Source organism: Nicotiana attenuata, unplaced genomic scaffold (assembly GCF_001879085.1).
Source record: "Nicotiana attenuata strain UT unplaced genomic scaffold, NIATTr2, whole genome shotgun sequence".
In the NCBI taxonomy this organism is placed as follows: Eukaryota; Viridiplantae; Streptophyta; class Magnoliopsida; order Solanales; family Solanaceae; genus Nicotiana; species Nicotiana attenuata.
Genome location: NW_017673208.1, coordinates 77,911 through 92,030, shown reverse-complemented (window position 1 = coordinate 92,030; position 14,120 = coordinate 77,911). Strand labels below are relative to the sequence as shown.

The 14,120-nt window shown below is 36.8% G+C and overlaps 1 protein-coding gene across 2 annotated transcripts in view; it reads right to left on the bottom strand.

Moving 5' to 3' along the window:
• The window catches only part of LOC109215732, a 16,801-nt gene extending 3,702 nt beyond the window's left edge, over nucleotides 1-13,099 (bottom strand). Inside the window, exons 1-6 of one of the 2 annotated variants that reach the window (XM_019379850.1) lie at nucleotides 12,570-13,099; nucleotides 5,951-6,028; nucleotides 4,209-4,289; nucleotides 2,780-2,934; nucleotides 1,443-2,704; nucleotides 598-714 (exon numbers count right to left, since the gene is read on the bottom strand). In XM_019379850.1, coding sequence (XP_019235395.1) covers nucleotides 599-714; nucleotides 1,443-2,704; nucleotides 2,780-2,934; nucleotides 4,209-4,289; nucleotides 5,951-6,028; nucleotides 12,570-13,001 — 2,124 coding nt within the window. In that variant the 5' untranslated portion in view covers nucleotides 13,002-13,099 and the 3' untranslated portion in view covers nucleotide 598. Of the gene's footprint in view, nucleotides 1-211; nucleotides 715-1,442; nucleotides 2,705-2,779; nucleotides 2,935-4,208; nucleotides 4,290-5,950; nucleotides 6,029-12,569 lie in introns of those variants that run through there. The other variant, XM_019379849.1, reaches the window with a different exon arrangement.
• Between the last annotated feature and the right edge of the window lie 1,021 nt (nucleotides 13,100-14,120).

Below are 14,120 nucleotides of genomic sequence, written 5' to 3'. Positions count from 1 at the left end.
GGGGGGGACACGGAGGTCCAGTTCACCTGCGGATACACCGAGTTTGGAAGCATAATATAAGAATTCCTATGGAGACAGGAACCTGAAGTAATATGTACTCAGAAACTATGAATATATACTACGGCACTTAAATGCACAAACCTCATAAAATATGATGTTGCTTGGAGGTGGCAAAATGCATAAACAGAAAAGAAAAACATTAGATCCTTCAAAACCAAACACCTATAATTTTTGCACTTGTCAAAAAAGATTCCCTCTAAAAGGTTACATCCTCCAAAACCATAAACAACCAAGATAGGAAAAAGAAAAAAGAAGGGGAAAACAGAATAGATAACAAAGAAATAAAGACGATTGACAAGGTCAAATGTCAAACGTAAGTATTAGAAGCTACTGCCAGAGGGATCAGCCTCATCTAAGAAATGGTAGGTAATTGAGAGGGAATAGGGAATAGCAACAATATAAAAAGACACCATAGACAGGAGGAAAATGCTTTCCTCTTCAACTGCCTAATATAAACTTAATCAAACTGATCACATGTAATTGCATCATCAATAATCTTACACTTGTCAATTGACATAAATAAACAATCAGACAAACCTCACAAAGTCGTAAACTGATTCAACCTCTGAGCCTTCCACTTGGAAGCCCTATGACTCAGCAAGCGTTTGAAAGGAAACAAAGAAGGTCGATAAGATGTCTTACGTTTCATATTCCCTGCAATAGATTGATGGAAGTGTTAACCATATGTTTTTCACCTGAAGTAGAAGATGCTCAAAAGATATTTTATCTGAAGCACAGACCAGAAAAAGATAATTATTGCTTATAGAATTCAAACAAACACAAGTGGTAACCAAGTACTTGAAGGAAAAGAGACTATGCAGAGCTATCGATTTTGAAAGTCCTGAACCATCCCTCTCCAAACGTCAATCCAATCATAAGGAGAAATAAATTTGGAGAATCAACTTAGGACCATGGCAAGGAATCAAATGCTAATAATGACCAGTAAGCACCAACATGCTTGGGTTGATCGAATGACAGATATTGCTGACTCAACATATAATGATGCTAGCAAGAACAATACTTTTGCAACTGAGATCAGGAAGATAGAGGGTAAAGGAGATAACGATGGTGCATCTGAAGCTATCAGTCAACAGAACTCTTAGACAGAAGATGATAGTTAATACATTTCAACCACTTCAAATCTTTCTCCCATTTCATTTTCACTAGGTTATTGTTTATCAGGACTAAAATAAAAGCTACTTAATTGATCATCATTTTCTCAATTAAATCTAAAATTTGTTTTGACAAATAGTTAATCTGCGTTGAAAACAAATGAAAACAGGTCAATTTAACCCTTAGGAACCAAAGTCGGACAAACAAACTGGAAAGAGTATTGAATTTCAATACAATTATTTGGTACTCATAAAATAATTGATTTATACCTGACAGAGATCCACCCATGATCTGATAACTTAGTCCAATATTATTGCCGGTGTGCTTCAGCTCTTCCTCTGAAACATCTTTGACTGGCAGATTGTCAACAACCAAATTCTCATTATCAACTTCCATTGAATTATTAAGCTCATTGTTGTACGATCCATCAGCTAAGGTAGCAGAATGATATCTCATCTCCCTAGATTGCTCTTTCTCTGTTGATTTGTTATTAAGTTGTGCCTCAAGTGAGACACCACCAAATGCACCATTTTGATCACGGAAATCTGTGTGGAAGCTGTCGAAGGTCCCAAGATGTTGACCAGATGAACCAGTGGAAGTTCCATCCTTTGAGAGGGTGAAAATATCTGCTAAGGAAGAATCAACAGAGAGTGTGACTTCAGTATCTCTTCTGCAAGTGTAGTTTGCTGCACTCTCTGGTAAGACAGCATACCCTTCACCACTAGCAGAAAAAGTTCCAGGTTGCAAATCATGCACTTTGTTCTCAGAAGAGGTATCTTGCATGTCTAAGTTATTAGTAATTTTCATTTCGTCATTTTCAATCATAATAATTTCCTTGACTTCAATATCATTTCTGCAGGCACGAATTGTCGCACTATCTGGCATAAGAATGTATCCTTCACACCTAGCTGTAGAAGTTCCTGTTTGGAAATCATGAATTTTGGTCCCAGATGTATCTTTTATGTCTAACTTCTCTGTACATTTCATATCCTCATCAATCCTATCACTTTCCTTTTCTATTTCCAAATTATCAGCATCATTTAGAGGAGCAATGAACAAACATGGCACCTTAACTTCTTCAGAGCTAGAGGCCTGATGGATTTTCTGCAGATCACCTCCTACAGGTGAACATTCTTCAGGTGGAAAATTGACACCACCTGGTCGTTCTGATATCCCAGAAGTCGGAAGAGCCATCTCATCCTCCTTAACACCAGCCAATTCTGCAATAGTATCCAGAGGCTCCTGCCCCAGCTCTGTCGTAGATATTAAATCTTTAATCTGGAGTCCATGTGAAGGCAGGTTATTCACAACAGAACTAAAATCAATGCGTTTCACATTTTTTGATACATTGCTCGAGACTGAGAAAGATTTCTTGATGTCGTCTAACAGCAAATCGCCCTCACCACTAGAGATAGGATCCCAAATGAGCCAATCATCAAATTCAGGTTTCTTGGCACCCGAAGTTATTAGTTCAACCTTAATTGTCTCCTTGTGATAACACCTTTTTCTAAATGCATTAGTTAAAACAGTTCTGCCAAGGAAGAGAAAACTTCAATATTCATCGAGCAAGAGTGAATAATAAAAAATGAATGTTTCTGTAAGTTACCTACAATTTTTGGAAACCGCTGCTTTAGCACGTTCCAGTTGGAGCCCAAGCAAAGATGCCAAATTTGCTACATCATATGGCCCTCTAAGTTCTGTTACAGAAGGAGCAGCACTTGAGAAAAGAAGATTCTTTCCTCGAGTCCAATCCACCAGCAGCTGGAGATTTAGCAATTAGATCAGAGTAGATTCAAGACACCGACATCAGAAAAAAAATACAAAATCGTAACTCCTAAATTAGAATGAATATTTAATTTATTTTAAAATCTGGAAAACCAGAATCTCCGACTAGTTTCACCTTACCCTAGAAAGAGTGCCTGGAGGAGCAGTGGTGTCTGCTAAGATGCTTCGTGGTGCGTGTTTCATAACATGAAAGCAAGAACTTCTTCCTTGCTACTGAATCTTGAGGTTTACGATCTGCTATAAGGTGTCTAGTTTCATTTAATAGTATTTTCCTACATTTTGCTTCCTTCTATGATTTACTGACAATCAATGTCTTTGCTATATGCTTAACTTGTAACTATGCAATGTGCTCCCTACATTTTCCAATTTTTGGACCCTAGCCAGGTTAGCAGAATCATTTTGCGCTGGTATTAGTTTCAAATCCATGAACGTGCAAGATAGGATGAAGTCAATGTGGATTTATTGTGAGTATAGCATCTAAAATTCTAAGAAACATAACCTCGTAAAGGTCTAAGATGCATGCCAACTGCCTTTAGATCCAACCAAATTTTGACAAAGATTTCCAGAAAAGGCAACGCCGCCCAAAGGGATTTATATTTCAAGGTACAAAGCGCAGCTCGATGCACTAAGCTCCCACTATGCACACATGAGGTGGAAATATAAATTTGAGTCGACTACTCAACAAACAGGATGAAATAGAAGCAATGATGCAACCCATCAAAAATCTGAAGCAGTGATGCAACCCATCAAAACTCAGGAAATGTTCAGAAGCCACTTTAAATTTGGCATATGCACTTCCTATATGGAATCTGTGTAAAAGAACCTATGAGCTAATTTATCTATAAAGAAAAAACAAATAAAGACAAGTCTAAGTGGAGCAAAATGGATAGTGAGGATTCAGATAGCTGACCTAACTAGCCTGGGATGGGGCTTACTTGTTGCTGTTGTTGTAAAAGGAAAAAGAAAGGAAAATGTAGTCGAACTAGAGCTTGAGTAGTCTTAAGCTTGTTAGATAATAACATGCATTGGTTCTTATCAGTTCAACATGAACCAATGATTGATTCTCCTAACTGTTCTATATTCACTCCCTATTGACCCACAAACACATAGTAACCATAGTTATAGTATAGGTTGAAAAGTTCTCGTCTGTTTTACTTATTGTCAAGAGGATTCTATGTCTCTTAAACACATACTCTACCACCTATAAAAACCAAATAGAAAAGAATTAAACCAGAATTTCTTGGACTAACCTTAGCATTAGATATCATTTGCCTCCTCATTTGGGAGTCCAAAATAAGACTGGAGTAAGTCATCTCAAAATACACTCCACGCTGCAGTTAAAAAGAACAACAAATTTGTCAATCATCCTGAAACACCATAAAGAGCTCAAATTAAATTGTGGTTCAGCTAACTTCAAGCATACACCACTCCACGAGCAACTATCCCTGGATGCAACTCATTTTTTCCTTTAAGTTAAGAGGTTTCTCCACTATTTTGGTTCTTTTTTCTTTTTTGATGAAGCAATGAATATTATTTCTCCAACACATTAGTTTTCATTCACCCATCTAGGTGAATAAGATTTAAGCATATCAAAAGCCCTAGACAGAAATGAAACCCATTTATCTGTAAGGAATCAAATTGTACAGCCAAATGAACATAGAGATCCCTCCCAAAGGAGTTTCACTGGCAATAATGATAATTCATCAGAGCATATAGCTCCTTTCCTGTCCCTTTAGCAAAATAAACATATGAACATGATTTACATAATGTTAAGTATGGAGATTCAATTGCTTCCATGGACGTCAGTTCTCAACCTTGTTGCAAGACTTAATCATCAACAAATTTGCGTGCTATCTTCAGAAAGAATTATAAGCGCCTTCAGGCCATTGGTTTACCTCATCCATATATTACTGACCAAAGAGAGGAAATAGCATGCCAACAAAACTCACATACTGACAAAAGGAGCATGTAGCCAAATATTTGTATAGAGGGGCATAGTTTGGATGATATGTGCATGGGAAGTTCCCAATGCTGATCACTATATTTTGGATTACACTACAACATTGAGCATAAACCATCTATTCTACATCCCTTGTGTATAACATCCATAGAAACATAAATCTTTATCATGTCATGTTAAGCTTCTAGCACTGAAAATTTTGTATTGGGGTCTTGGACAAAATGACGTGCAGCCAGTAGGTCCTTGTCATAGTATAATTGTTTCATATATTTGCAAACTGTGATCCGGAATAACCTGTGCTCCTATGATTGGATTTTATAAGGCTAGGTTATGCAACGTCTTGTCCAACCAAGGAGAAAGCAAAATAAACCAAAAGCAGAATCACAGGTCACCAGAATAAAATTAAGGGAAAGGCTTTCTTCTTCTTTTTTTCTTGATAGGTATAAAATCAAGGGAACAAATCATTTTTTCTCTAACAAATGTTTGTCGTTGCCTACTCGGTGAAACGAATCATCCAGAGAAGGGCCGCACCACAAGGGGGTGTGATGTAGGTTGTCTCCCCTAACGCAAGCGTCAGTGGCTGATTCCATGGCTCCAACCTGTGACCTATAAGTCACATGGAGACAACTCTACCGTCTCTCCAAGGCTACTCTTCTTTTTAAGAAGCACACACTTACTAACACTGAAAAACGAAATCATAATATATTGAGAACCCAACTTTTACTCACACATGACAGGTCCTCTCCAACCATTATTCAAAATGAATAAAAGGAAGTAGTCAGCACTACCATTGTCCATTATATTAAAGTGACTGCTTCAGTTTAATCAGAATTCCCAGGGTTCAAAAATATATTATTGAACAATCTTTCCCAAAGAGCCTCGGTGAAATGACCCATCATAACTCCATAGCCTTAGACTCACTTGAACTTCCCCTTTCAATTTATCAATAGTTTATCATACCAATATTTGATGAAGTGCACATGCACTAAGAATAGTCTCATGAATAACATAATACATTCATAAAGGGCACACCTGAATTGCAGCTTTAACCATAGATTGCTTCAACCTAAAGGGCAACTTCTCTGAGAAATCAATAGCAATTATGTCCACCTAAAAATTGAAAAGGAGGAGGTAAGCAAAAAAATGATGTTAGAGATATGCATACACACGTGAATGCCAACATCTAAAGTCTCCAAGGAAATATAGGCAGATAATAGCAACAAAACTTTTAACTAGTCCCAACTCCTAACCAACACATCCATTACTTGTCGAATAAAAAATGTTCCATCAATTACAGACAATGTATGGCCGCTAGTGCATGGTTTATAATGCATCATACAGCTCTAACCTATAGTCATAAGTATTCACCTGTATTGCCTTTTATCGTGCATGGTGTACCATTGACTGATTTACAAGTTTTTTGACTCAAACTCTACATGCATAGTTCAAAACTTCTCAGAGGCATATACTAATGCTATTCCACACCAATAAGCACACACTATAGTGAAAGCATGCTACCACTGTTTCAAAATTTTGGAACTGTCTCTAACTCGTACTTTATTGAACTACCATACTCCATGAATCTTCAATCTCAGCAGAAAGAGTAGTGTCACTATTATTCAACAAACCTCTGAAGCATGGGAAGCTGCTCAAATGTGCAGTGTGCAATGCATTTATGTCCCTTTTTTCCAATCTACAACGTGGGCTGCGCCTTTGGTTCTTAATATATATATATATATATATATATATATATATATATATATATATATATATATATATATATATATATATGTATATATATATATAGACACACACACTCTCTATTTCAACTTATAAGACCCACTCTCTATTTTGAGATCTTCCAAAATGTAAGATCATTCAATTTCTATCCAGCTTCAATAATTTCCAATTATTTGAATTGATTCAACTATTCAAAATTGATTAAACTATTCAAACTTTAAAACTCAATGTCATGTTTTCTCTATCAAACTAACTATTCAACAGTTACTTTACTATTTTATTCCACTACCACTAATATGATATATTCCTCAAAATGCATATCTTCAACTCCACGCCCAGTCAAAACTGAGGAGGCACACAACTTCAAAAAAATTCAAAAGTACATAGGTATGCTAAGTTACGACCACAGCTAAAAAGGAAATAGTGAGCACAATGGTATATTCCAGGATTCCAAGAAATGGATACACTATTACAAAGAGGAAATCTAGGATTTATATTTGATGGGTTCAACCGTTAGATTCTTACCACAAATCCATTATTATCTAGAAATTATAGGTTAAAATTAAATTTTTTCTTACAATTTTAGCGATTTTTAACATATATACTAATATTCCATATCAAAAATACTAAGGTCATTGAACTATGCTATAACATACACTGCTATTAGTTTTAATTATATAAAATTTTGCGATGACAAAGGGAGATCAATGATTTCAATGTGTTAGATTTGAAAATTTTGAATGGATAAACCAAATAAAAAAAACATAATTAAAACTCAAGAGGGACGCTAAACATGCCTACAAACTGAGAATTGAATTGCAAAGGTGCACCTAACAATCATTGGACCATAAGACTCTTTGAGTTTGGATGCACATGTATTTCTAAGAAATATAACATTATTACATGGTGACAAGGATATTATCGTAATTAGTGTTGTACGCATATGTTGTAGTTAGTTTCATTGACAGTTTCGTGTATCTTGATATAAATGAGAGTACTTCTGGCCTCTTAAACTCAAGCAGGCCTTTTGTAAACTATTGTGTATTTTAAAATTCAACTTGGTATCAAGAGCACCATGGCTTCCCAAACTTCTTCTTCCACTCAAACTTCTTCTCCAAATCAGACGATCTCCACTCAATCCTCTTTGGGTCTTCCAAATCCTCCTCCAACTATTTCTAATATTAAAGGTTTTGTACCTATTGAGTTGACAAATCTTAATTATCTTACATGGAAAAAGGTTTTTCTTACTGTTCTAAAAAGTCACAACCTTCTTTCTTTGGTTGATGGCTCTATTCCATGTCCAGCATCAACCTATGATGAGTATCGATTGTGGATTCAATGTGATACTATAACACTCAGTTGGATCAATGTCACTCTTTCACCTCCAGTTCTTGATTCTCTTCTTAACTATGCTTGTGAAACCTCCAAAGAGGTGTGGGATGTTCTTGCTTCTCTCTACCTTGATCAGGTTTCATCCTCGTCAATTCATCTGAAATCAAAATTTCAGAATTTTAAGAAAGGCTCACTTTCCATGGAGGATTATCTTCGACAACTCCACTCTCTTGCTTGTTCACTTAGAGCAATTGGAAAACCAGTTTCTGATGATGATTTAGTGACCCAAGCATTGCAAGGACTTCCATCTTCCTATCGAACTTTTGTCTCTGGATTAAATGCTACAGGAACTCTCCCAACTTTTCTAGCATTGCGTCCATTACTTCTCACTGAAGAAGCACATATTAATCCAACAAACAATGATGATCCCACTTCTCACACTGCCTTAGTTGCTTCCACTCCAACACAACCAGTTTCTCAACCCCATTCTTCTACTTTATCTCATACTAATACATATTTAAAAGTATCATACAATGGACGTGGTCATGGTAGATCGAACAAAGGCAGGGGTCGAGGTCAATACTCTACTCGCTCTAATTTCTCAAATCAATGGGCTGGTTTTCAACAAAATTTTCGTCCTTCCTCTCCAGGTGATGGAGTTCTTGGTCGACCTCCTTTCACGTCGACTAAACAATGTCAAATCTGTTTTCACTTTAATCACACTGCTCTCAAGTGTAGGAACCGTTTTAATCATTCTTATGTTCCCAATTCACTACCAAAATCATTTGCTGCTATGAATTTGGAGGAAGTCCAACCTTTTGTATGGTATCCTGATTCTGGTGCTTCTGCGCATATGACGAACAATCAATCTTTGTTATCATCTCCCTCTACTTACACTGGTTCGTCACAGGTGATGGTTGAAAATGGTAATCTTCTTCCCATTTTATCTACTGGTTCTTCATCTATTATTACGTCTTCGAAGCCTCTTCAATTAAAGAATGTTTTATATGTTCCCTCTCTACAAAAGAATCTAATGTCAGTTCAACGTTTATGTGCGGATAACAAAAATTGTCTCATTGAGTTCACTGACTCCGGTTTTTTGTTAAGGACAAGAAGACCAAGCAAGTATTACTCCGTTGTGAGAATAATGGCTCTCTCTATCCAGTTCACACAGTCTCCCGTCGCTCCTCTCATGTTACTCTTTCAAGTGTTGTCTCGCCTTCCTTTCTTTGGCACCAACGTTTCGGCCATCCGGGGAAGCGTTCTCTTGCAGCTTTAGTTCGCAGGGGTTTTATTCCATGTAATTCATCTTTTGAAACTTCTGGTTGTAATATTTATCACCTGGGCAAACAATCTAAGTTGCCATTTAATTCCTCTCATAATATTGCACACTCTCCTTTTGTTTTAATTCATTCAGATGTGTGGCAAGCTCCATTTAGTTCAAATTCTGGTTTTAGTTATTATATTTTATTTCTTGATGACTACACAAAGTACTCTTGGATTTATTTAATGCGGAACAAGTCGGAGGCATTTGATAAATTCAAAGAATTCTATAAAATGGTCTCAAACATTTTCAATTCATCTATTGCATAATTTCAATTCGATGGTGGCAGAGAGTATAACAATTCTCTTTTTCGTTCTTTTTTTAGCGAGCATGGAATTATTCATCGCTTCTCCTGTCCATATATCTCCGCTCAAAATGGTCGTGTAGAAAGAAAGCATCGACATGTTAATAATCTGATACGATGTCTTCTTTTTCAAGCTTCAATGCCTTTTTCTTTTTGGGCAGATGCCTCTCTTTTTAGGGTTCATTTAATTAATATCACTCCTCCTCCTATTCTCAATTTTATTTCTCCTTATGAAAAATTGTATGGTAAACCACCATATTACAATTTAATTGAGGTATTTGGGTGTTTGTGCTACCCTTATGTTGCACATTCTTTTGCCCACAAGTTTCAGCCTCGTTCTGCACCTTGCTTATTTCTTGGACTATCTCATCAACACAAGGGATTCAAATATTTGGATCCATCCACTAATCGGATAATTATTTCACGTCATGTAACTTTTATAGAATCCTTGTTTCCCTATGTTAATATGTTTCCAGGAAAGTCTACTCAAATTTTTATTTTCCTTCATCACCAAAAGCCACGCCACCTTCTCCTACTTTTCCTCTAATTAGTTTGCATAAAACGTGTGGTTTACCAACTGCTATCTCTAATTTTGATTTCATCTCCACAACAGATATAACTTCTTCCCCCTTTATCTCGTTAACTCCTCAAAACATGTTTATAACTTCTCTTAGGACTCTCTTTCTCACGTTCAAATAGTGATAAATTTGCTCAACTTCCTACGCATGTTGCGCGCTCTTCAACTGTTTCGTATTTAACTCCATCAGCATTATCTCCACAAAATTCTAATCATAGTTCAAATCCTTCAACTCCCCTCCAATCTCCTTCCTTATCTCCACAAAACAAGCAACCTCTTTCTACAATAATATCGTCTACTCCTACATCTTTGCAACCAACTTCACATATTCCTGTTTCTATTTCTACTCAAAATGTAGAATCATTATCTCCTAATAATTCTAATTACTCTCAACCATAAGCTTCCGAACAATCAGGTACTCGTTCACATGTCATGATTACTCGTTCTATGACAGGGTCTCTAAAACCACGTGTTCTTCCCTCACTTAGTATCTCTCTTCCTAGTACACCTTCTGAACCAACTTCCTTCGCACAAGTTGCAAAGGACCCTAGGTGGCTTAATGCAATGGGTAAAGAGTTTAACGCTCTCCTACAAAACCATACTTAGATATTAGTTCCTCCACCTCCTGATGTGAACATTGTAGGGAATAAATGGGTATATCGGATTAAGTGTGGTGCTAATGGTTCTATCGACCGCTTCAAAGCTCGTTTGGTTGCACAAGGATTTTCTCAACAACCAGGCTTAGATTATACAGATCCCTTTGCCCCTGTGATCAAAATGAGCATTGTCCGTCTAGTGTTATCTTTAGCTCTTCTTAATAATTGGTGTATGCATCAACTGGATGTCTCTAACGCCTTTTTACATGGTGAGTTAAATGAAGTTGTTTATATGCGCCAACCCAGAGGTTTTGAACATCCAGATTATCCACACCATGTTTGCAAGTTAAGACGTGCACTTTATGGGTTGAAACAATCGCCTAGGGCGTGGTTTACTCGACTTGCGACTTATCTTTTGGACCTTGGTTTTGCACAATCTATCTCAGATCATAGCATGTTCATCTTTCGCAAAGAGAGTGCTATTTTGATTCTGCTCGTTTATGTTGATGACACTGCTATTTTTGGATCATCAAAGATGCTTGCTTCTCAATTTATAACATCCATAAAATCTGAATTCGCAATGAAAGATCTTGGCTCCCTTCGCTATTTTCTCGGCGTGGAGATAGTTCATAATAATGATGGGGTTCTTTTGTCGCAAAGGAAGTATATATTGGATCTTTTGCATAAGTTTAATTTGGCAGAAGTTAAACCCATTCGAACTCCTCTTTACAGCAAAAGCAAAATTGAATGGCATTTTGATGGTACACCATTTCTTATGATCCTTCGCTGTATCGCCAAATGGTAGGTAGCTTTTAATACTTATCATTTACGCGGCCAGATATACAATTTGCTGTGAACATGGCTTCACAATTTCTCCATCAACCTCGGCTAGTTCATCTTCAAGCTGTTAAGCGGATTTTTCGTTTTCTTAAAGGAACACATTCTCATGGCTTGCAGCTCTGCAAACAGTCCTGCGTCTCTCTGACAATATTTTCAAATTCGGACTGGGCAGGTTGTGCGGCAACTCGTCGATCAACATCTGGATTTTGCATCTTTCTTGGGAATAAATTGATCTCTTGGTCTACAAAGAAACAACCGACTGTTTCCCGCTCCAGCACAGAAGCTGAATATCGTGCACTAGTTGTTGCCACTGCTGAAGCTACATGGATACAATTTATCTTACGTGTCGTGGGCATTTATCTGCGTACTCCTATTCTTGCCTTGCAAAATGTGATAATATTGGTGCCATACATCTGACGCATAATCCAGAATTTCACTCCAGATCGAAACATGTTGCTTTGGACTATCATTTTATTCGTGAGAAGATTAATCAAGGTGATCTTACTGTTTCTCATGTTCCAACTTCGCAACAGCTTGCAGATGTTTTTACTAAAGCTGTCTCTGCTGCAAAATTCAAGGAGTTTATGTCCAATCTTCATGTTCGTTCCTCACCTTCAGATTAAGGGAGGGTGACAAGGATATTATTGTAATTAGTGTTGTACGCATATGTAGTAATTAGTTTCATTGACAGTTTCTTGTATCTTAATATAAATGAGAGTACTTCTGGCCTCTTAAACTCAAGAGGCCTTTTGTAAACTACTGTGTATTTTAAAATTCAATACATAGAGAGGAGCATGGGTTCACGTGACCCATGCTCCAACACATAGATATGCCCCTGGGTACACCGTACCCACTTATTTAAAATCATGGATCCTCCTCTAGGTCATACTTAAATAAACTAACATCCAGTAATTATTCAAATTAATTAATCAACAAACCTCGGAAACCTGGCAAGCCTGTTCGAGTGCAAGCTGATTGAGGGGTCTAACCGCAACAACATCATAGGTTTTCAAAATAGGATTTCCCGAATTAAGAGCGGAAGCCTGAGCCGAGCTATCAACCATAACAGTTAAGCGCGTGTACTGACGGAACGGGGAGGAAACGGGGACGTTTAAGAGTTTTCTACGGAACTCAACGGAGGAGGCAAGTGAAGGAGCAAGTTTGACAATAGAAGAAACAGGGAATAAGGAGATAGAACAACGGTCTGATTCGGACATTACGCCTTTGATCGTACGGTTGTAGGCGATTCCTGTGTAGCCGAGTTCCATTGCTTTGATGGTGAGCTTGAGGCGTGTGGCTTTTAGGGCGGTTTTGTTTGTGATGTTTCGATCGGATTCGTAATATGGTATGTTGAGGTCGAAGAAACCCATTATTGGATTCGTGTGTGTGTTTTGGAGGAGAGAATTTGGTGGAGATGATGCAAAGGGAAAGGGGAGAAGCTCGTGATGGCGGGGTTTAAGGGGTTTTGGGATATCGATATTCTTAAATCGTATGGCCTTTCATGACATCATTCCTTAGAATTTGTCTCCCCAGTTTGCATGGACTAGCCACTATTTGGACGTATCCAAAATGTAGTTACTTCTCCAAATGTTTTGAAGAATAGCCGCTTTACTTGTTATGTATGTAATTTTTTTGTGAAAATCTTTCTGGAGTTTCTAATAAAAATATTTTGAAAATAATTGTTTGTTTAAGCGTTGCACAACGTTTTTCAAAAAAGAATCATAAAATAATAGCTTGGAAGGTGTTTTTCATTGAAAACTCTTATTCAACTCACAGAGTAAAACACATTAGGGGAGGGCAAATTGTGCCAAATTTAAAAAAACTAGTTGACCAACGATGATATTAGTTGACTCATTATTCTATAAAAATTGGGTTAGAGCAGAATATTTGTCTTTCTGTTTGCACCCGTACCCCTTTTCTTGTTAAAAGCCTTTTAAAAAGACTATTTTGCCCTTCTTTATTAAAAGACTACTTTCTCTCCAAGTATACGCTAGTCCTCTACTGTCTTTGTCTCTCTTTCCCGTTATTCGCATTTTTTGATTTGTTCTTCTCTGAAATCAAACGGTTTTCGTCGTTGTTTTGATTTTTCAACTGCTAGTCGTCGTTGTTCCTACATTACGATTTAATCACAGGTACATTGCATTAACTTTCTGGGTTTTATTTTACGATTTAATTTCTGGTTTTGGTTTTGATAGTCATGTATTTATGATAAAATAGTTTCTTAGGATTTAGTTTGATAAGTGCATTAGTTTTACTTTTACGATTGTGTTTTTAGGTTTTTTGAACGAGTGTTTATGTTGTTGATGAAAATTCTATAAATTCTTCAGTGATTAGACGTCCAAAATTTTAAAAATTTTGAGAGTTAAATAGATGATACTATTAAAGTGTGAAGTTTATAATAGTTCAATGATACCTTAGATAGGAGCTGAAGTTTTTTTTTCATGTTTTGGCATTATTTTTGGATTTGAATTTGTGTTTTATTTTCTGTA